The sequence below is a fragment of the Podarcis filfolensis genome (assembly GCF_964270895.1).
Source record: "Podarcis filfolensis genome assembly, chromosome: 4".
Taxonomy (NCBI): domain Eukaryota; kingdom Metazoa; phylum Chordata; class Lepidosauria; order Squamata; family Lacertidae; genus Podarcis; species Podarcis filfolensis.
Window position 1 is genome coordinate 78,667,265 of NC_139607.1, and position 23,293 is coordinate 78,690,557.

General features: G+C 41.0%; 1 protein-coding gene across 9 annotated transcripts in view; it reads left to right on the plus strand.

Annotated features, from left to right (window-relative positions):
- The window catches only part of FLT1 (fms related receptor tyrosine kinase 1), a 136,217-nt gene that overhangs the window by 86,024 nt on the left and 26,900 nt on the right, over window positions 1–23,293 (plus strand). For all 9 annotated transcript variants that reach the window (XM_083608986.1, XM_083608988.1, XM_083608981.1 and 6 more), the window contains 4 exons: window positions 5,349–5,495; window positions 8,945–9,076; window positions 16,874–16,980; window positions 18,327–18,462. In XM_083608986.1, coding sequence (XP_083465112.1) covers window positions 5,349–5,495; window positions 8,945–9,076; window positions 16,874–16,980; window positions 18,327–18,462 — 522 coding nt within the window. The remainder of the gene's footprint in view (window positions 1–5,348; window positions 5,496–8,944; window positions 9,077–16,873; window positions 16,981–18,326; window positions 18,463–23,293) is intronic.

The following is a 23,293-nucleotide window of genomic DNA, read 5'->3' on the forward strand; positions in this document are numbered from 1 at the left end:
CAACACAACACAACATAAACCATTAAAGGACTCACTAAAAAGTGAAAGTTCTCTCATATAATCTCGATTGATTACTGCTGTACACTTCCAAAAAATGGGAGGTTTGGACATAGGAGGAGTAGCCATGCAAAAATGAACCAAAAAGAGAGAGAAAGTAAACAACAAACCCCCAAACCTGGGCTTGCATTTGGCTCAGGAAGATATGTTCTGCTTTGACAAAGATATGGAAGTTGGGATTTGGAAGACTTCCCCATCCCCTGCACTGAATTTTGTGTGTTATGTTGTATTGTTCTTTGCAGTCTCCCACCAAGTGCTAATGAAAAACTTTGGACTACCTTCTCCTCGGCTTTGATATTCGACCTCCTCCTAAGTGTCAAAGCTGCATAAACTGAAAACACTTTTTTTTAAAAATAGAAAAACTGCTGGCTTGGGTCAACATTGGACATTTTATAACTTAACTTTAAAGTGCAGAATAAGCACGGCTCAGTTCGAGAGATTGACTGGACTACAGTATTTTTTACTTTAATCTGCTCTTTGTGGATTTATAAATATTGCCTGCTGAGCAAGTTCTTATGCTTATTTATTTGAATTCATTTTTCTACACTAAATATATTAATCTTTTTTAAAAAAGAAAACCAACAATTCTCAGGGAAGGCTCTGAGGATGCAGAATAAGAAATAAAAATGTTGAAATAAGGCACAGCCCTCTTGTATTGTTTGCATGAATTAGAATATTTAAACCCACTAGAGTTGGACCCTCTTTCTTTGAACAAATAAACTGTGGTAGCTTTCCCAGTGCCCTCCCTTTGGTTCCCTTTCAAATAAATCACAGTGCTACTGTTAAAGGTGTGTTGACATCAGTGGGAAAACTCTTTCCTGATTCATTATGGTATAGTTGTTGTAGCTATCTTTATAAAGGAGAATCACCACATTTACCCCTATTGATGAGATTCCAGTCATCACAGAAAAATGTTTAATGTATTTGTCCAAATCTAAATTTAAAATTAAGGCTTTTAGGAGATATATATTATTTATACACATGCACACACCATTGCTTTTCATATGCAAATGATAATAGGATTTAACATGGGGATTTAAAAATGACTAAACTACTGATGAAGAATTAAAAGTAATTTTTGTTACTTTTAAGCATTCATTGTCTTTCTATTTTGTGATTTTATTTCAAGGTGTTTCTGTGTATTATAAAATCTGTATAAGAAAGAAGTTGCTATTTTTAATAGATCTGATAATTTTATTTTTTTACAATGCATATCTATTATATTTGGAGGGGCGTTCATTTATGATTAATTATTATATAGAATTCTTTTAGCCAAGCATGTGGGGATCACAATAGCGACAGCAAAAATGGGAACAAAAGTGGCTTTGCTATTAAAACAGAGGGTGACAACATGACAATTTCTGGTGCCTGAGAACTCACCCACCCATTTCCTCCTTCAAGGTAGCAGGACCGTGTCCCCCAGCCAAGCTTGTCGTTCACGTGGGAATTGCTTTTGTCAAGTGTGAACTGGTAAACAATAGCATTTCCCCATCATGCCAGTTATGTGGAGCCTAAAATGATTTGAAAACAATTAGCTACCTGGAAGTTGTCAGGGTAAAGAAAAGAATTATTGTTCCTATCTTGAAATTTCACCTATAGCCTTTTTGTATACAGTAGATCTTTTTTCAATATTACCATGATAGCTTCCAGAAACAATATGCATTCTGGCAAAGCAACTTTCTGCTGCTGTTTTTAATACGGTTACAAAGCCAATCCGATTATTGGTAACTGCATTCCAGTGACAGCAAGTGTATTTTACTGTGCATTCTTGGAGGAAAACAGGAAGAGAGAGCCTCATCTCTATAGAAGTTATATGTCAGAAAATATTTTATGGCAAGAAGTAGGCTGCAATGACAGGACTTTATGAATTTGCAGTAGCCTGAAAACTATAGTTTAGGAGTTTGAAGAAGCGAAAGAAGCTGCTGACCGTTGGATTCAATCCACCAAGCACTGACTGTGGGCCAGCTCCACAGGATGAATTGGAATAGCAAGCATATAAGCCTGATTTACAGTCTAATGGAAAGGTTAGAGCACAATACTCACCTGTGGAAACAAATAAAGGTTTATATCAAATCCTAAGGAAAGGAAGGTATCCTGGCAATTCCATAACTTGGAGTTGGCCAAAGCTTCAACAACCATGTGCTGCAATAGTTTGAATGATTGTTACTGCATCACCACCCATGTTGGAATGTATGAAAGAACCTCAATAATAATGTGTAAGAAAAGGGGCTTAGAGGAGTCCCTTTTTGCATTGTAACTGATGCATAGATATCACTGCTAATACTGATTACTGCAGTTGCACTGGAAAGGGATGGCTTTTGTTCTTTGTTGGATGATTTATAATTCCCATATATGATGTGGAGAATAATTTTAAATTACATTTGTATTTCTTTAAGTGCATATTAAAAGTTCAGATGTGTATTTGCTGCCTTATCGGTCATTCAACTGATAATATAAGTTGCCTCATAAAGAGATTCAATTGTTAAATGAAATGAGCTGTGCAAAAAGGAGCCAAGATATGTTTAATGTTTTCTTTGTTGGTCATATTTATGTGAGGGTTTTTTTTCTGTCTCAGGGTTAATTTTCTTCTTGCTACTGAAGGCCTAGGTCCACCAATTTGAAGGTAGCAGAGGAATTTCTACTCCCTCTGCAATTCCATTCATGTTTCTGTAGTTAAAGGATACAGTCCACCATGAACTTCTCCTGTACTAAAATTTATACAGAAGTTCCCTGTCAACTGTATGCAAAATTGGCTAAATGGTTGCAAGTGAAATCGAAAAGAGGTTTCTACCCTAAGGTCAAATGAAAAGAAGCTAAGCTAGTTAGAAGTGCTTGTGAACTGTTACATTCATAAAACACAGAAGTAGGAGTAAGGAAAAGAATGATTTCTTGCCTTAATCAAGCATTTCCAAATCAGCTAATTATGGCAATAGCCTAATAGAAAGTATGTGAAAAGTGATGCAACCTTATCTTTAAGCAAGAAAGCGTTTTTCAATATTGAAAACATGTGTATGGCTATAAACAAATTAAAATTAATCAGAAATAACATACAGACTTTGTGACATCTGTTTTTTATGGTTTCACTGTCTCAAGTGTCTTGGTTCTGCTGTTTTCTGTAGAAACCCATGGAACACAAAACTTACATACTGTATGTGATTAGATTCATTCATCTTTTTCTCTTGGCAAACACATTTTCAAGTATCATGCCTTTATAGATAGTACTTTGGCAGAAACAGAAATTAAATAAATGGCAACAGAATATAAACTTCCACAATCCGTTGCAAAAAAAAGAAAATGATGAGAAAACGTGGGAGGGTGTCTTGATCATTTGTGAAGAAGTGCTCTGTAACTACACTTCATACTAGTTTCCTGGTTATGCTGCACCAAGCAGTTTATAATCTAGCTGAACACAGGATCAGTACTACAATATTTGGCAGAAATTATGTTCAGTTACTGGGATTATTTTTAGAAACGATTTTTTATGTTATGTTTTTAACAGGCTGTATATAAAAGGACAAAAGGAAGCTTACAAAAATGGTTATTCTTTCAAATAATTGGTCTGTCATAATTAATGATAGAAAGCCTCATCAGATCTTTGTAGGAGTCCAGCTTTCCTACAAAGAGAGGAAAAGCCATTGTGTAGCCAAGTGAGCGCAGTTCTGACCTTGATCACATCACACAGAAGCATATTATTGCCAAAATGAAAAGAATCTTACCAACATCTTATACTACCAATAAGCATTCTTTATTATCACAGTGAACATTGTCTAAAAGATTTATGGTAGGGACACCCAAAAAAGGAACTAAAGGAACTTAGAGGAGAGAGAACTCCAGGATCACATGTGCAGTGAGTTATCTTCATGAGATCTGTAGTTAAATCAATTAACAGGAACAGGACATTTGAGTGGAAATGGGTTGTGTCCCAATTGGCACAAGAAATATCAATCATAGAGAAATATCTTTGCTAGATGACTGTTCAAAATTGCTTAGGAAGAAAGAAAACCACAAAGGATGAGAGGTGTGGCTGGAAGATAGAAAGCTAATTAATTAGATTAGTCTCTTTTTCGTATTTATATTTTATGAGGTTGCTGCCTTAAAACATCTCACATGGTAACTGACTGGGTAATCTGCATGTGGAGAACAAAACCACATTATGAGGAAATAACACTGAAAACAATTTGATTCTATACTTGGTTCATGCGTGGAATTAAGGCACTTGAATTATATGCCTAAATGTGCTGAGTAGCCTATTATTAAAACACATTTAGTAACCAGATGTTACTGAAAGGGATGAAAAATGGAAAAGCTACTCTGAGAGGTACACAAGCTGCTGAATTTACAAAGCTCAATAAACAACCTCTCCAGTCCACTGAAGGCTTCAGATTGACTTGTTGCCATGTTATAATGTTCACTTGTTTTTTTGTTGGCTATTTGATGTTGAACTAACCAAAGGCCTCTCACCCCAGGCCTGCTTGTACTGTTTAGTTTTCAAGTATGGCTGTCATTATTACATTATATTACATTATATTATAGCTTATTCAATTTATTTAAATGTTGCCCTCCACAAGACTCCTGGGAACTGTAGTTTTGTTAAGGGTACTTGGAATTATAACTCTGAGAGTGTAAACTACAGTTGTCAGGGTTCTATGGAGGAAGTAATGTGCTTTAAACATGCTTTAAATATATGGTGTGTATGCAGTCTAAATAATAATAATCCAAACCACATTCACAATACAGACAGACAGTACTCTATTGTGCTTCTAGTAGAGCAACCCTTTGGGTTGATGATACTAGCAAATATTTCCAGAATTGTAACACATTTCAAATTGGAAAGAAAAGCCTGCATTCTTCTTTGTAGAGAAGTTGCCTCAAATTTTGAATAAAAGCACCAACCAGCTTGGCTGATTTGTATTGTGCTGCCTCTTGTTAGTAGTGATTGATTATGGAGTGATACTGTCTACAGAACCAAGGTCTATTCAGGATATTATTTTCCATGTACCCAAAGAAACAACATGGACAAATTCAACAGGCACCACTTGATCTATTTTGAAACTCTCATTCTCTTGAGCTACTACAGCAACTGCTTAGATGTACTCTGTGCACGCATATATATATATATATATATATATATATATATATATATATATATCTCAAACAGAAATAAGTATCAAACAGCTGAAAAAGCTATAGCTTGTATAGGGCAAGCAATTTTTATTTTTATTTTAGTTTTTTTTAAGGAGGCGGTCACGGCTCTAGAAACATGCTAACTGATGTGTCAATGTGTTTTGTAGCTCAGGAAGCACCGTACCTGCTGCGGAACCTCACTGATCAGGTTGTCAACAGCAGTCACTCTGTTAGTCTGGAGTGCCTTGTTCATGGTGTGCCAGAACCTCAGATATCCTGGTTCAAAAACAACGTACAGCTACAGCAAGAGCCAGGTGAGTGCAGTACTCGCCATAATTTATTTCTAGGTGACACAGTAACATGGGGCCTGCTTTGCAATTCACATCTCTAGGCTTATCCACTCTTAGAACTAGATGGCTGTTGCTCCCCACAGCAACTTAAGTGCCTTTGCGAGTGATAACCACTGGTTAGACAGATGCTGCACTTATTCCTGTTTGGACCACTGGTAGTTCATTTCAACAACGGAGTCAGCCAAAATATTTTGGTGCTTATGTAGAATATCCAAATTGCACTCTCATACAGGCCCAAGCTAAAAGTACAATAGACTGAGTACAGACCATTTGATGCTCCCTGATTGCATCCAAAATAAGCCATCTGAATCATCTGCTTCCCTCTTCCTCCTGGCAGATCCAGCTTTGATCAGCGCAGTGACAATAGCACCAAGCCAGCCATCGCTGTTCCAAACACCATGCTATACATCTTGTTTGTTTTTATATGGCAGATTTTTTTTAAGTCCCACCCTTCAAAGAACATTTTCCAGGGTGGCTTGCAGAGAACAAGTTATGAGCAACTTCCTCGTGCACTTCCTCTGTTGGCACCCTGCAATCACTGGAAGACCTGCCATCTGGAAGTGCCTTAAATGTACTTCAAGAATGCTTAGATCTAATGTGTTCTTGGCAGGCAAGTGTCCAAAGACCCTCCCAATAAAAGAAACCTGACCGCCAGCATATAAAAGAAACTCAACTGCCTCCATAAGTCTGACAGTTATCCTCAAGCATACTGCTTGAGGGGCACCACATTGCCTCCCCTGCCTATAACACTGTGCCAGTGTTTGGAGACCGATCTACTCACTAGAAAGTATAATTTGACATTGAAAAATGTGGAGTATTGCTAGATTGAAGGCTCACCCTCCCCAGCCAGAAAATCCCTCCTCATGGAGAACTAGTAGCTCAGTGACAAGCATTATAGCCTGTATTTTCCCTCAGATGCAAGTTTTCTATGAGCGGGGGGGGGGGGCTGGTTTTTTTTTTTACTGAGGGGGGGAAATCCCCACTTAACACTGAAATGTACAGTCCAAAGATTTCTGGGCATGACCAAAGACTGCATCCCTGTCATTTATTTTATTTAAAATATTTCTAGTCTGCCTGTCATCCAATAAACATAAGAATTATTATTTTTATCGTTCAAATACAGTAAGACAGCAACCATCAAAAAAGGGGAATAGAGGTTTTTAAACAGATGGACAACTACCAGGGACACCGATTTCCTGCACTGGCAGAGGGTTGGATTAGATAACCGTTGAGGTTCCAGTTCTATGATACCATATTCACTTCTCAAGCTCAGAATGCTTTATCAGCAGCATTGCAAACTATTATGTCAACAATATATCATTATTATTTGTAGAATATCAGCAATGTGCATTGGGCTTTATATGGGAGTATTTATGGAAACAAACAGTAAGAGCAACATGTATTATGGGGAGTGTGTTTGCTACTGCATTGTAAAACATCCTCATACAGTGGTACCTCGGGTTAAGTACTTAATTCGTTCTGGAGGTCCTTACTTAACCTGAAACTGTTCTTAACTTGAAGCACCACTTTAGCTAATGGGGCCTCCCGCTGCTGCCGTGCCTCTGGAACACGATTTCTGTCCTCATCCTGAAGCAAAGTTCCTAACTTGAAGCACTATTTCTGGGTTAGCGGAGTCTGTAACCTGAAGCGTATGTAACCCGAGGTACCACTGTACTATAAATGACAGCTATGTCTGTCTTGCAATTGCATTATGATTATGGCCTACGTTGAGGAAAGAGGAGAAAGCAGCAACATCTGGAAGAGTCTTCTCATAGCATATTTCCTCCATGATGACCAGTGCCACACACCCCCACACCTATTTTTAGCTATTTAATAGCGTAAGCAACTCCTTAAGGTCAGTCTCCTCATACAAGAACATTTACAATTGTACCAGTCTCCCACCCCATTTTCCCAGGCAGTGAGAAGCTCTGGGGGGAGCCACTACAAGGTCAGTTTCCTGGTGGGGGAAAGAGTTCAGTGTCTTGCGCCATGTGTGTAAAATCTATTTATTTACTAAATTCGTTGGGCAGGAAAGGGACAGCCTCAGACGCACCCATACAGAGAGTGTGCTGATCGCAAAGTAGCTGCTGCTTGCTCAAAGGAAACAACAAAGGCTGAGATTCCAGTTGCAAAATCTCAGGGCACTTCTAGACCAACGTTTCCCAACTGGGGGGCGTATGGCTCCTTGGGGGCCCCCATGATGTTCAAAGGGGGCCACAGGTGAAAATTGTGTAAATGGGGGGCCACGGCACAAGACTAGGGCACCACAGAGGGAAGTGAAAAGTGAATTAAAAAATCCTGATTGGCTGGCTATCTGCTTGGCCAATCAAAAGTGGGTTAGGGAGTGGCCGACCAGGGCCTAGCGCTCCACGTGTGTTTTCTTGGAGCAGTCGTGGTTTGTTTCTGGCAGGAGAGGGCGGTCGCTGAGGCTCCCATTTTGACCAGTAGAGCCCGTGATCCAGAACCCCCAGCTTAGGTAAGTGCAGTGGCAGGGTGACAATGGGTAGGGCTGTGAGAGCTGGAGCTGCTTGTTGCTGCTGCCAGTGCTGCTGCCAATGCTGGGCCCAGCCTGGGCCTGACTCTGCAAAGCGTGGGGTGCAATCCATCCCAGCGCCTAGTGGTGCGGGGCCGTTTGGTGCTGCTGAGCGGCTCAGAGCCCCTTGGCAGCATCAGGCAACGTCAACCCAGCTCCACAAGGCACAGGGTGCAATCTAGACCAATGTTTCTCAACATTTTTTCGACCGTGGCCCCCTTCTGACCTTGCTTCCTTCCTGTGGCCCCACTGTCTTACTGGTAGAAAGGTCATCTTTCTAGTCCAACCCTCTGCAACGTAGGTAACTCAGCTAAAGCATCCATGACAGATGGCCATCCAACCTCTGCTGAGAAACCTCCAAGGAAGGAGAGTCCACAACCTCCTGAGGAAGATCCATCTTCCATGTATTGTAGAAAGTAAACAACATTTATTTTACCCCAGTTATCTGACACAGAGGGGGAAACCTACAGATACAGTCCAAAAGGTGCACAGGGAGTTCTGTATATATGGGAGAATATTACAAAGCAAGTGGTCCTCACTAAGCTGGTGCAGACTGGAAGCATCCTTAGACTTCTGTCTCCTTTGTTAACTACCTTCCATTTTTCTTCAGCCTCCCCCCACCTCAAAGCAGGTGAGTGTATCACCAGTCACCACCCACCAGAAGCTTTCAAGCTATTGACTTCCAAGTTATTACTGCCCAGGAAATAAACCTCTTTCATTTCTAACTATAGAAAAAGGCTAGAAAACAGGTAATATCACAAGAGAATGCTTAGAATATGCCTTCTTTTTGGGTTGCTTCCTACAGAAGATGATTCTGTTACACAGACAACCCTTCCTCTTTGTGCACTATTATAATTAATTTCCAATACTCACTCAACAGGTATAATGTTAGGGCCAGGAAGCCAGAGTCTACTGATTGAAAGAGTGCAAGAGGATGATGCTGGACACTACCAATGTGTTGCTACCAACCTAAAAGGAACAGTGGAGAGTTCAGCTTACGTCACCATACAAGGTAAAGCATTGCATGTGTCTTATTTGATTTGTTTTTCCTCTTTGATCTGCTCAGAAATCCCCATTGCTTTTCATGGAGGAGATCTTGCTCTTCCTGGAGGAACAGGTAAAGTGGCTTGTTGACTGTCTACACTATTTTTCAAACAAAGCCTTAACTAAAGGAAATGCACTAGGTCACAAAGGAAGCCAAAGGGAAATGCTAGATCAGAATGTGTTTATACTGACCTGAAAATAAGCTTTGCTGCAACCCAACAAACGTAGGGTCAGGGTAGAAGGAGGGTGAGTATATTTAGCCTCCTTCAAGACGTCGATCTGTTTCATTTCCTGTTCCAGTCTGCTAGAGGCCAGGATGAGATATATTTGTCATTTTTGTGTCTTTGATTTCAGTGTAGACTGAGCTGTCTGATCCAGCTTAAGATTTGCCCAATTGATGGTACATTTAAGAGTTATTTTGCTCTTGTCTTAATGGTATTTAACTCTTTTTAAAAAAATCCTGCTGAGTTTTCATCTTCAATAACATATTGTGTCAGTAAATCTCACAGTCTAACTGTGTGCTCCAGTTACAGTGAGATCTCTCTCTTCCTCAAAAGATTTGGGCTACACTATTGAGCAACAGTGGCTAAAGAACCCAGATTGTCCCTCGGATTTCCACCAAGGTTCTAACTCAGGCATCGGGAACCGGTGTTGCTTCCCCTCCGAGGCTTATCAGTCTTATCAGTCCCAGGCAGGATGGCCTTATCAGGGATTATGGGAGTTGCACACTAACAATATTGGAGTGAGTGGACAAAACAGGTTTCTCATCCCTGTTTTAAGGATGCAGTTTACATGATGCTCATTGATGAAAGGTAGATGTTCCCTGTCCAGAAGGTACTTCCAGCAAAATTAAAGATCTACAATATTAACCATGCTATTTTATGGGAACCAATTCATAACTGGAATAAAATTAGTAAAACAAAACAAATGTGTAATGTGCCTTTCATAGAATCATAGAATTGTTGAGTTGGGGTCCCTTCCAACTCTACAATTCTAGGATTCTATGGAAGGTATATTACACATATTAAGAAACATGAGGCCATTGCTGAAAATGACCATTCTATGTATAATTTTACCATTCTAAAACACATAGTAAAACTTACCTTATTTGCTGACCACATCCAATTTTCTATTTCCATGTCCCTGCCAACAGCAACCCATGGTGTAGGAAAGAGAAATGCAAAGGTGGTGGTGTCAGGAGGACACAGGGTACGTTTTACTATGTGTTAGAGCAGATGCAAAGGGGAGGAGTTGGCAGCAGCCCTGTAAAGTGATGGGCAAAGGCCCCTCAACTCAATTTGGCATCAGTTTGAGCCCCTGATAAGAGCTCTGCCCTGGGAACACCCGAATTTCTTTTCTATTAATGTTTTTAATTGAATGTTATCAGGTTATATCAGCACAACCCTATCAACAAAAAGTCAAACTAAAGAACAAAAAGACTGGAAGAGGGTGGAGGGGATGGGTCAGCATGGCCCGGGGGGGGGGGAGGGCAGGGAGGAGCAGCTGCTCCCCTAAATCAATAAAAATAGATAGCAAACTGAGGTTCTCCCCCCCAACAAAAGGTAATCATCAACGTTTCAAGTCCACACTTCATTGGAAGATGGCAGAGTAGTGTACAACAAAGTACAATGTATTTGACTGTGAGACCAGTGCATGCACAATTCACACAGGAGTAATCCCAGTAGTTTCAGGGAAATTACATCAGTGGGTTGTCCCTATGTTTGACAGATTTGAAAAACAGTTTGTGATTCAAGCAGGAAGGAAACTGTCTGCCCTCCTTATTTCCTTTAAAAGTTATTTAGTCTCTCTGCTGATAGAACTAGGCGCTATTTTTGTATCAAGAAGAGATGAATGAAGAGTAGGACTCAGTTGAACTTTTTATAACCTCACTTACCTGGAAATAGGCCTTGTTGAATTCAATGGGACTTACATGTGAGTAGAAGATTGCACTGTGAACACCCTTGTTTAGCAATTATCTTAGGAGGCGGTATAATTGCTGTTACACATGTTAATATATTTTGTAAATTTATTAACCATTTTCCCATTAAAGTAAGTTTTCAAATAAATGTAAACGAGATTTAAAAAACATACACGATAAAACCACAAAAATATTACAATTATACAACTGAACAGTAGCAAAATGGTTCATTTAGCAGCCACACAAAGGTCTTGTGCGTAGCAATATTTTCATCCAGAAGTGTAAAGGAAGCAAGACATTGCTCAATGGATCTTCAGAGACAGGGAATTCCTTTGTTATCCTGGAAAAATGTTACAAGTGGGGTGCCTCAGGGTTCTGTCCTGGGCTCACTGTTGTTCAACACCCTTATAAACTTTCTCAAAAGTAACTCATGCCAGACCAATCTGATTTCTTTTTTCGATGGAATTACAAACTTGGTGGATCAGGGAAATGCTGTGGACATAGTGTATCTTGATTTCAGCAAGGCTTTTGACAAAAGTCCCCAATTATATTCTCACAAGGAAGCTGGTAAAATGTGGGCTGAATGAGGTAACTGGTTCTACACTTGGGCAGAAAGAACTAGCTGCACAAATATAAGATGGAGGACACCCAGTAGTACATGTGAAACGGATCTAAGGCTCTTTGTAGACCACAAGCTTAACATGAGTCAACAGTGTGATGCAGCAACAAAAAGCTAATACTATTCTCGACTGCATCAACAGGAGTATAGTGTCCCAGTCAAATGAAGTAATAGTACCACACTATTCTTCCTTGGTCAGATTCCACCTGGAGTACTGTGTCCAGCTCTGGACACCACAGCTTAGGAAGGATATTGACAAGCTGGAACATATGCAGGAGGGGGCGATCAGGATGATAACAGGCCTGGCAACTAAGCCTTATGAGGAACGGTTGTGGGAATTGGGTATGTTTAGCCTGGAAAAGAGGAGACTGAGAGGAGTTATGAAAGCCATCTTCAACTATCTCAAGGGTTGTCAAATGGAAGATGGAGCAAGCTTGTTTTCTTCTGCTCCACAGGATAGGGCCTGAACCAATGGGTTCAAATTACAAGAAAGGAGATTGCAACTAAACCTTAGGAAGAACTTTCTGATGGTAAGAGGTGCTAGAAAGTGGAACAGACTCCCATGAGAGTCTCTCCTTCCTTGGAGATTTTTAAGCAGAGGTTGGATGGCCACCTGTCATGTATGCTTTAGTTGAGATTCCTGAATTCCAGGGTCTTGGACTAGATCACCCTTGGAATCCCTTCCAACTCTACAATTCTATGATTCTATTATTCTTACTTGCCTAGAGGTTGGAGATATATGTGTAGAAGCCTCTGACTTTTATGTGGGTGGAATGTAGCTCACTGTACAAAGGTAAGAGTCTCATCCGTGCAACCCAGGTATCCTTAGGCAACCCAATTGATTTCATAAATTGGCACCTTGTTATGCAAATTGACTTGAACATTTCAAAATGGATTGTAAAACTCACTGCAGAGGAAGCTCAGGAAACTGAAAGAACAACATTATGAAATGGAAACTGTAGCAAACTGGTAGGTGTTCAATATGATTCTTCATTTCATTTCTATAACGCTTTACCTTTTTAAGAAAAAAACCTCAAAGTGGCTTACAACCTACATTAAAGCATCAAATAAAACAATTCAGAATAACACACATAGTTTACAGGAAACTAAAATATTATGTTAAAGATTTCAAAATAAAACATTACAAAAGGTCAACTACAGAATGCACATTTAACACAGCAAAGTTTAAAAAAAACTTAAACATTTCAAAAGAAAACATTATTAAAGGAAGTCCAATATAAAATGCACATTAAAAACAGCATAAGTAGCAGACAATTTTTTTTTACCATAATAAGCATAGAAGACATCAAGAGTCAGGGCCAGATCAAGTAGTACCTCCCAGCTGCAATCTTGATCTCAGGAAAGCTGAATGAACAGTCATGTTAATATCAGATTACATCCCAAGTCTAGTCCAAATCTGGTTTAAAGGTAAAGAATGATAAGAAGGGTGAGAGAGCAAGGGCCTTGGAAGTTGCCCATCAAGGCTTTGCACATGGATAGCAGACCGAACAGGCACACAGGTCATCTGTAGTGAGGGGTATTGTATTTCTATTTAAATTATAGTATATTGTTTCTACATTTACATAGACTTACAGAACGTTATGCAAATTTGTATCTCTTTCCCTTGGTGATGCTTTTTTTGTGATGTGTTAGCAGCCTCCCTATTAGATGCTTGTGATTTATATGGAACAATAGGCTGGCTCAGAAAAAGGCTGTTTACATGGCTGGGAATTAATGTCGGCTGCTACCTCCCTTAATAAACACTCAGGAATTATTATTTTCCTGCTCTTTATGAGAGGAAAATGGGATTTAATTTAAATATCTGGCAACAAATAAGGCTCAAGTTATTACTTTGCCGAGATCCTGTCTTGGAGATGTAGCGACTAAAAGCTGAAAGATATCCAGAATGTGAGCAGTGGTTTGAAGACTCACTTAAAAACAAGCATCACGGGCCTTCAGGCTAGCCAAGGACCCCACAAGGAAGACATTAATCATCCCTCTTTCCTCTGCCAAGACTGATGCTGAGCTGGGATGCCTGAGCAGCAAGAAGAGAATCTGGGAAATCATGTTCCAAACTAGTTCTGCCAGCCATTTCTTCTTTGCTGCATGCTCTTATTAAGTCCTAAACTGGAATGACATTTGAAGAGAAACTTGGAGTAAGAGGCATGGAAGGAGTTTTTACAGAAGTATTTTTAGGACACAAGCTGAAACTTGTGTTTTGCTTGTAAGAACTGAAGCTGTATTTTGTTTCAGAAATATTTATGGTGATTGCAGGAAATGCATGGAGGGAATATTTTGATGCTAATATTCCGGTGCAGCGTGCTCATTGGCTTCTAATATTTTTCAGATTTAGGCTCCTTTGGTTGTTTGAGCTGATCCATTACCCTTCACCATATTTCCTTCATATATTGATCCGTATGTTTTCCTGAGACGTTTTCAGGCTTTAACCTCGCAGAACCACATAGGAAAGGGCTGCTGTTGTTTTTGAGATGGGCAGATCTCACCCACACTTCCGCTTGTCCTGTGCCTAGAAAGCATGGGTCCAAGCGGTTTTCTGCCCCCAAGCCACCAGGGTTGATTCCATTATCTTACCAAAACCCTCAAATCATCTGAGTGTCGGCCGTGCAAGTGCAGCAAACTGATAATATATCAAGGTCAAACCAAAAGACATAGCAGTGCAGATTGAGAGAAAAATGAACTGATTTGAAAGAAATTCAGAGAAAAGAAGGTAGTTAAAAATCTGTCTTAAAAGCATAAAAACAAAAAAGGTAAGATTTATTGATGTGATGGACTGGCTAGACACAGAGGAATGGTGGGAGGCACAAGTGGGGGAACCCTAATGGAAGAAGACTCAGAGCCCAGAGATTGGTGGTGGGAAAATGATGAGTGGTCAGAAGGAGAAGAGGGAGGATACTCAGAGGAGGAAGTGTTGGAAGCTGAAGAGTGAGCATGAAGAGTCTGTGGCAGAGAGAAGTCCAGAATAAGAATCAGAAGTGGAGGCAGGAGAGAAGGGAGGCTAAGAGGCAGAGATGAGTCAGACTGGTGAAGAAGCCAGGATGTCTCCCCATCCTGCTGTGACAAGCTCTTCTCTCCCCAGTCTCCCAGGACCAGGAGAAGTATGAAGTGGGAGAAGCAAAGACAGGCACACTGCTGTAGCCTCTGATTGCTTGGGAAGGACACAGCAGAGGAGGAGACTAAGATAGCTATGGGAAGACGGGGACCCTCAGTCTCCACAAGTGCCTCGGAGGCGGGAGACCTACTAAGAAGAGTTGCTGTGCTCATTAGGCCTGGCACTCCTGAGCAGACCTTGTTTCTTCTGATAAATAGTTAACTTCACTTACTTTGTGTGATTTATTGCTGGCTGGCTCCATGACACTTACTCAAATGTATTTCTACTCTGCTTGACTGATAATAAGATACCTGGTAGGAATCTCATGTTATTCAAAGAGTCTTTCTCTTTTAAGTTACTTCAAAGGATTTAAATGGTGGGCACAGACGGGAGTGGAAGATGGCTGAAATCCATTGCTCCTAAGCACATTAGTCCAAGAACAAAGAAGCAGGAAGAAAACAGGAAACATGGTCAGCCAGTTCTAAATGGGAGTGGGAGCTCTCTTGAATTTCCGGGGTCCTGCCTTTAACAGAGCAAAGCAGTCTGGTAGGAAGAAGGGATGGCCAAACCCTACTGAGTATTGGGCTGATCCGTATCTAACAAGCTAGACAATGCCAGGCTTTATAGCAGCCAATCAGAAAATCTGACCTCTCTAAGCCTCATGCAAAGGAAGGAAAATCTTGGACTAAGCTCTCTCAAGTGTTGAACGATTAATTAGTCTGAGGACAGATATAGTGATGCTTCACACCCTATGGGGCAGCCTGACAGGAATTAGGAAATTCCTTTCAAGTGTTTACGGGCCACTCAGGCTGTCAAGCAGCTACATCTGGGGAGGAACTGGGAGGGAAGTAAGGAGGCTTCTGTTGTGGTGTAATGACAGTCACTGATTCCATATCGGAGTCTGTACCGTAAGCCTTGCAGCAAAAAGAAAAGGGGAACATTTTTCCTTTTCGAAAATGGAAACTGGTATGGTTATGCTGTCACAGCCTTAGAAATCTGGCCAGCTTAAGCCACCCTTGCCCCAGGAAGTGCAGTGAAATGGTTTTGCAAATGGACCTTGAGCATTGGTTGGGAGTGGATATGATAATCAGAATGGATCTTGAGTGATATTAAGATATAATGTAATCAATTGCTGATTAGATATACCCGGACAGGTGAGAGGCACATACTTGTAAATGACTGGCTAGCACAGAGGTCTGTGATTACATCTCCATTTGATGATTAATATTCATTGTTTTAATAACAATGAGATGCATAGCTACAACAGGTGATAGGCACCTACTTTTCTGTGTTTGCTCTGAGCCTTTCAAAAGGGAGAGAATGGTTTGTAAAAGAAAGGATTTATCAGAGTCTGGGAACCAGTCCTGGGAGTTTTTTCCCCTGGGCATCTACAATCCCTCAACTATTCCTTTGGTATATCCAAGGTATACCCTGTGGATGATCTACAATGTAAAAGAGTTTTCAAGTTTGTTTTGATGCCATGTGAATGACTGCATACAAGACTTAGTATCTGTGCATGTAGTTGTCTTAGAAGACAACACTTTATATTTGGTAACTGTTTTTAAAATTTTCAATAAATTTGTAAAACAAACAAACTATGGCTGTGTATGCTATATCTTTAAAACACACCCTAACAAAACACACACACTCACCCAAAATCTTGGGAACTGTAGTTTGTTATGGGTGCTGGGAATGGTAGCTCTGATGGGGTAAGCTACAGTTCCCAGGATTCTTTGGGGGTGCTTTGAATGTGCTTTATAGTTATAGCGTATATGCAGGCAATGTTAAGAGAAAGCTAAGTGAAAAAAACTATGTGATCAGCTCCTGTGGTTGGATCTTTTAAATGTTATCCCAGTGACACAGGATTTGCTCACAGAATAGAGGCCTTCACATGGCTCAGGTCACGTTTCAAAGGCCCCATGTTGTTATAATACCCAATGAAAATTGGTTGTGTGTTATGGTTCAATAAGTCTTCCCAGACTATCACTCCCCACATACAACTAGTGCAGCAAAATCCACTGTGCTGTTTCTCTGTTTCAGATAAATGTCATGATAGGAGTTAGTAACAACTGTGGTATATTGGAGTATTACATTTTAATTGTGATTTTATTTTTTTCAGGAATTTCAGAGAGCTCAAACCTGGAGCTGATAACACTGACATGCACTTGTGTGGCAGCAACACTCTTCTGGCTTCTGTTAACACTCTTCATCCGTAAGCTTAAAAAGGTGAGGCCAAAGGCACTGGCACTGAAGCCTCTTCTGGTTTTCCAAATGGGATATGCCTTTTTGTGTTATGTTCCCCCCCAAATAACAGCTATTTTGGGACTGGCACCCCCAGCACTCTCTCAAAATTCTAAATGTGCCCGTTGCTCTCAAAAGGTTGCCAACCCCTGTCTTAAGATGCAACAATACCCTTAACTGTTTCTGTGGCCACACAACTGCTCTCCTTTCTGTTTTTGAAAGACGTGGATTTCTGCCAGTTGTCATACTTCATCACAGGTAGAAATCCAGACTGACATGGCATTCCACTGGAAACAGCCACCTGACAGTGGATGGACCTGACAGTGTCCCTTTATCCAAAGCCTGGCTTATGGGGGTGAAATAATTTCAAAACTATCAATGTTATAAATATGTTACTTCAAATTGTGCTTCATTTTTACTCAAAGTAAGATAAATCTTCAATGCTGATTTCTGTTGGCTTGAGGGAGATTCTGAGCTAGATAACAGCTTATATGCACTAATTTTAGCTGCACTGAAAGACAATTCAAGTCGTCCCATTAACACAGGAAAAAACCTTTTCCCTTTGTCCCTGAATCATAGATAGGCAGGCTGACCCTGTGCACATGTACTCAGAAGTAAATCTCTCCAAGTTTGAGAAGGCTTGTTCCCATGTATGTATGCATCGGATTGCAGCCTTAATCCTTCTAACAGCCTAATGAGTCTAAATTACTTGCTAGGCATCACTATGGGGAAATAATATTGCGTAGGCAAGAGCCTACAGGGAAATATGAATTCTTGAACATTTGAAAAATGTGTACACAAAATGTTACTGGTGAATACTTTGCAGATTACATCTCAGTCTTGCACAACTTTCAAACCGCATTTGGCGACTTTTTTTAAGCAACAAGCATTGACAGCTGAACTCATCTGTTGCATATGCCAGTATTTTCTTTTGTACAGTTGTCTGCCAAAGCTATTTTTAGAGGTTGTAGTTAGTCATTTTTCTGAAAATACACTCAACTGAAAGTACAGACTGGAATCTCTATCACATGGCAATTATTTGAGGAGGTCTTCATATGGATTTAATTGACGAAATCAAGCATGCAATACAGTATATATATGAGAGAAGGTGGTGGAAATATCACCAGAATGAAAAAAAAATACATGGCAATGTTAAAATGAAGCATCTTTAACAGATTGTACATTGGAGCATGAAATGTGTATCCATATGGCAAGAGGTGCAGCAGTCATATCCAATTAACCAATCACCTTCCTGACCAAAGCCAGGAGAACTTACTCAGGATGGCTGTGCATTTTGTAGTGACTTGGGGATCTTTAACATTATTTTCCAGCCTTATTCTTCCGAAATAAAGACAGATTATTTATCGATCATAATGGATCCTGAAGAAGTCCCCTTAGATGAACAATGTGAACGACTTCCTTATGAGGCCAGCAAATGGGAGTTCGCCCGGGAAAGGCTCAAACTGGGTAATCATGTGCTTCTTTCTCTACTATTGCATGCGATTCTGGGTTGGTAATAACAAAATGTGGGTTTCAACCAGCCTTCCGCAACCTAGTGCCCTCCAGATGTTGCTCGACTGCAGCTCATGGAGGATAAGGCTATTTGTGGCTACTAACCATGATGTCTATGTTTTCTCTCCACTGCCAGAGGCAATACGTCTTTGATCACCAGTTGCTGAGAATTGCAGTTGTGCAGAGTTCTGTTGCACTCAAGTCCTGCTTGTGGGCTTTCCATAGCATCTGCTGGGCAACTCTGAGAACAGGATGTTGCAGTAGATGGGCCATTGGCGTGATCTAGCAGGCTCTTCTTATATCCTTGCATTAACTGCAGATTAATGCTGCAAAGCAGCTTTTATTTATCAACTTTTTTTTCCTGTTAATGGGTACTGTTTTTATTTCGGAAAACAAGATTATGCCCCTTAATTGTTACTGTTGCCCTCTGGTTCTGAAATGGAATTGCTTTAAAAATAACTCTCAGTTCAATTGTTGCTATCTGGCCTCTGCAGAAGTATTTAGAATCCAGATGTAGGGATCACAGCATCTGCACAATTCATCCCTTTGAGGGGGCAGAACTAAACTGAGCGTCACTGTTTCATAACTGATTTGTAGGTTAACTATTTTCCTCCAAGGGATGCATTCACAAGTGTTGAAGAATTGTTGTGTAACAGGAATTACTATCTGTTTCCTTCTGGGTATCAGACACCCATGGACTAAAAACCCTGGAAGCAGTTAGACAAACCTGTGCCCTGGCCTCCAAATGTGAAAGGGAATCAGTCCAGACAGTGATGTCACTATGACATCAAGTGACTGGCAGGTGGGTGGCCCTGCCCACCTGTCATATTTGGTGCCCCAGGTCGGCGGTTCAAATCCCCGCAACAGGGTGAGCTGTTGCTCGGTCCCTGCTCCTGCCCACCTAGCAGTTCAAAAGCACATCAAAGTGAAGTAGATAAATAGGTACTGCTCCGGCGGGAAGGTAAACGGCGTTTCCGTGCGCTGCTCTGGTTCACCAGAAGCGGCTTAGTCATGCTGGCCACATGACCCGGAAGCTGTACGCTGGCTCCCTCGGCCAATAAAGCGAGATGAGTGCCGCAACCCCAGAGTTGGCCACGACTGGACCTAATGGTCAGGGGTCCCTTTACCTTCACCTGTTTATAAGGAAGTAAGTCCCATTCAATTTGATGGGTCTTAACATAAGAACATCCAGGCCCATCAAATCCAGCAACCTGTTCTTACAGTGACCAACCCGATGCCTATAGGAAGCCTGCAAGCAGGACCTGAGCGCAAGAGCACTTTCTCCTCCTTCTGTTTACAGCAGCAACTGATATTCAAAAGCATACTGCCTCTGACCGTGGAGGCAGACCTCTTTGTCTTGCTCGTAAGTAAGCATGTTCCTGTTTGACTGTAGCCCAACATGTTTTTAAAGGGTACATCTCAGCCATGCAAAGTGTGAAGAGAGCAAACGTGTTTTCTAACACATGCCTGTGTACCAGAGAGATGTACTTGCCAGGGACCCCTCCTTGACTATAGCTCCCTGTCCAGCCTACACTTGTTGGCAAACCAGGTACTTGGAGCATGCAATATGGAATTCCTCTCCTTGGCAGGAACTAGTTAATTCAGCTCCTTAAGTTTTATCTTGCATGTAAGAGCTGAGGCACAAATCTGGAGTGGGAGCAGTGTAACTCTGTGTGTGGAGGGGGGTGGGGGAATGGCATAAACAAGGAAAGAATGCTGTGATCATGAATGAAAACCAGATTCTGAAAAGTTGGCTGGGTGCAGCCTGTTTGCTAAATCATCTCCTGCACAAGTCCCAGTTACGTGGAAGTCAGTCCAACCTCTCATTGACCTTGGCAGCTCGTATTGCTATTATCTTGTAAATACAACGTGTTCTTGTTTAGTTGTTGGAAGTTTTTTTTTAGTCTCACACATATTTTCTTTCTACACTTTCCACCTTTTCTTTATCAGGCCTATTAATTGTAATGCATAGCTATAAATTGTGAACCAGACAAGTGTATTAATTTGTAATGTTGCTAACAGCACCTTACTCAAATAAGTTCCACTGATGAGCTCACTGGGACATACTCCCAGGAATGCGTATTTAGGATTGCAGCCTAGTCTTAGTTCAGTAACTGCCCGGGGCTGAGGGTAAGCGGGGTGAGCCTGACTTCCAGACATTCATTCCCAGATGATGAATCACAGAATCATGGATTCAGAATTGTAGAGTTAGAAGGCACCATGAGGGTCATCTAGTCCAACCCCCTGCGATGTAGGAATCTTTTGCCCAATATGGGGCTCAAACTCACAACTTTGAGATTAAGAGTCTACCAACTGAGCTATGTGAAATAACATGTGAAGTAGCCAGTGGATTGTGCCCAGTCCCACCCTCCATGAATTGATGTGAAGTTCTCAATAGAGTCTACGTATGAGCATAGATTCTATTCAGACCTCCAGAGGTGAACACATGGAAGTTGGGAGCAGGGTCAGTGAGCAAGATCTCCTTCCTTCTCCCAATGTTCATTAACCATGGATCCTAAAAGTCTGCATAGAGCTAGCTACTGTCTAAATCATCTTGTGCTCCTCTCATCCATTGATTCACATGACTGATTAAATTTCCTTAGGGTCTATATTTACAACTTCTTATACTGATGGCATTGTAGAAATGCTAATGATTAAGTGAGGTATGTAAATGCCTTGAATGAAAGGTTGGATTTTATACCTTTTTAATGGTCATAGCTTCTCTCAAAGAACATGAGGAATTATAATTTGGCAAGGATACTGAGAATTCTTTAATAGAGATTCCTCTATTAAACCCTCCTTTGGAGGAAGAGTGAGGTATAAATTCAATAAATAAGAACAAGAATTATTCACAGAACTACAGTTTATTAATACCCTAGAATGAATACCCAAGAACAGTTTCTTATACTATAGTTCTAAAACTATGGCAGTTTGTGAATAGGAGATAAGGAGTGGATGAACAATAAAACAATAAATAATCTTAAAAGAGAAGTGACAGTCACTACATCTTAAGTAGTGGGATTAATTATTACTCAAAGCTTGATTAAAAATGACCAGATATTAACCTGGCACTGAAATTAAAACAAGATTTGCATCTGGCAGATCTGAGAGTGGAGGGCATTGCCCAAGTGGTACAGCATTACAGAGAAGGGCCCTTCGTACATACCCCATAGTGTGGAACATCCAAAGATGGAGGACCTCTCCAGAAGATGTTTGTGATCAGACAGGACACCGAAAGAAGTGCTTCTTCATTTAGGGCTCTATAGGCCATCACCAATATCTTGAATGCAGTTCAGAAACTTACTGGAAGCCTGTGCGGTTTCTTAAGAACCAGTGTCCTATGGCTGCAGTTCAGTGCTCCACTTAAGAGTTTAGCAGCTGCAGTTTTGAAGTTGTCTTCAAGGACATCTTCAGAGCATGAATTAACATGGCCAGGTTATCTGTATCCAGGGATGAACATGGCTCATGAGGCAACTGAAGTTGGCCAAAGACACTGTCAGCCACTAAAAACAACAGGGTCTCCAGTGACAAGTTTGGACCCAAAGTTATGAATCAACTCCTTCAATGGGAGGGCAACCCCCTTCTAGAGCAGGCAGTTTCCCCAATTCCTGGACTCATGAACCACCAACCCACAGTGCCTTGGTTGGGTAGGGATTCACTCTCAGTTTGTTCTCAAGCATCCAACCCATTACAGAAGTAGAAATAATGGTGGAATAACTGTATTACTGTGCCTCCAACTATCATTCCACAGAGTCACTGCTGTAGTATACCATGGTCAATGGTACTGAATGCTGCTGAGAGGCCACCACCCTCTCTGTCACAAGGGGACATTAGCCACTGGTTGGAAACTTCTACAGTTTGTTTCAGGAAAGGGTCATCCACAGCCTCCCCTTGGTTCAACATTATATCATAGACCCCTATCACAACATTATTTTAATTTCTTCATTTCTTTTTATCCATTTCCTATTTGCAGTGCTACCATGATCACTGTTCTTATGTGCAGGGGTGCACTTTGTTGATGTTCCCTTTCTGTTTCAGAGCCTTCAGTTGCTTCATTCCAGTTTTGGGAGTTACCCCACCAAGGCTCAGTTTTATCTCTCAAGCTGTATTCACCTTCCTGTACTAGGAGTTCAAGTTCATTTTGTTTATTTCCCATCCTCTGCACACTGAAACCCATGGATATTTTACTTCAGTGTCTCTCCTGTGGAGTTTGCCTGGCACCAGCCACAGCTTCCCCAGCCTCTCCTGTACCTCCCAAGTCTCTATCTTTAGTGCTTATCTTTGAATTTACCTTTGGGCTATTGTCTCCATTCCCCACGGATTTAGTTTAAAGCCCTCTTGATCAAGTTTGTCCTGCTTCTGCCAAACACATTTTTCTCCAGTCCTCATGAGGTGCAGCCCATTTCCTGCCTGTAGTACTTTGTTAAGGAAGTTTGTACTGTGTTCTCAGAAACCAACCCTCTCCTGTCAACACTATCTGCACAGATGAAATACTAGTCTCTTTCTTTTTAGTCCTCTGTCTTTTACAGGAATACTTGGCAAGAACACCACCTGAGCCCCAAGGTACTTCACCTTCCTCCCCAGAGCTTCAGAGTCAGATGTGATATGTCCATAGTTGTGTCTTGTGGCGCCATTTGTCTCCTTGTGGATTAGTAAGAAGGGATAATAATCAGCGAGCCTGAAAAGTCTTAGTGACCTGTCCTTCATATCCTGGATCTGTGTGCCAGGCAGACAGCGTGCTTCATGAACAAAAAGGTCCGGTTGGCACACAGCTGCCTCTGTACCT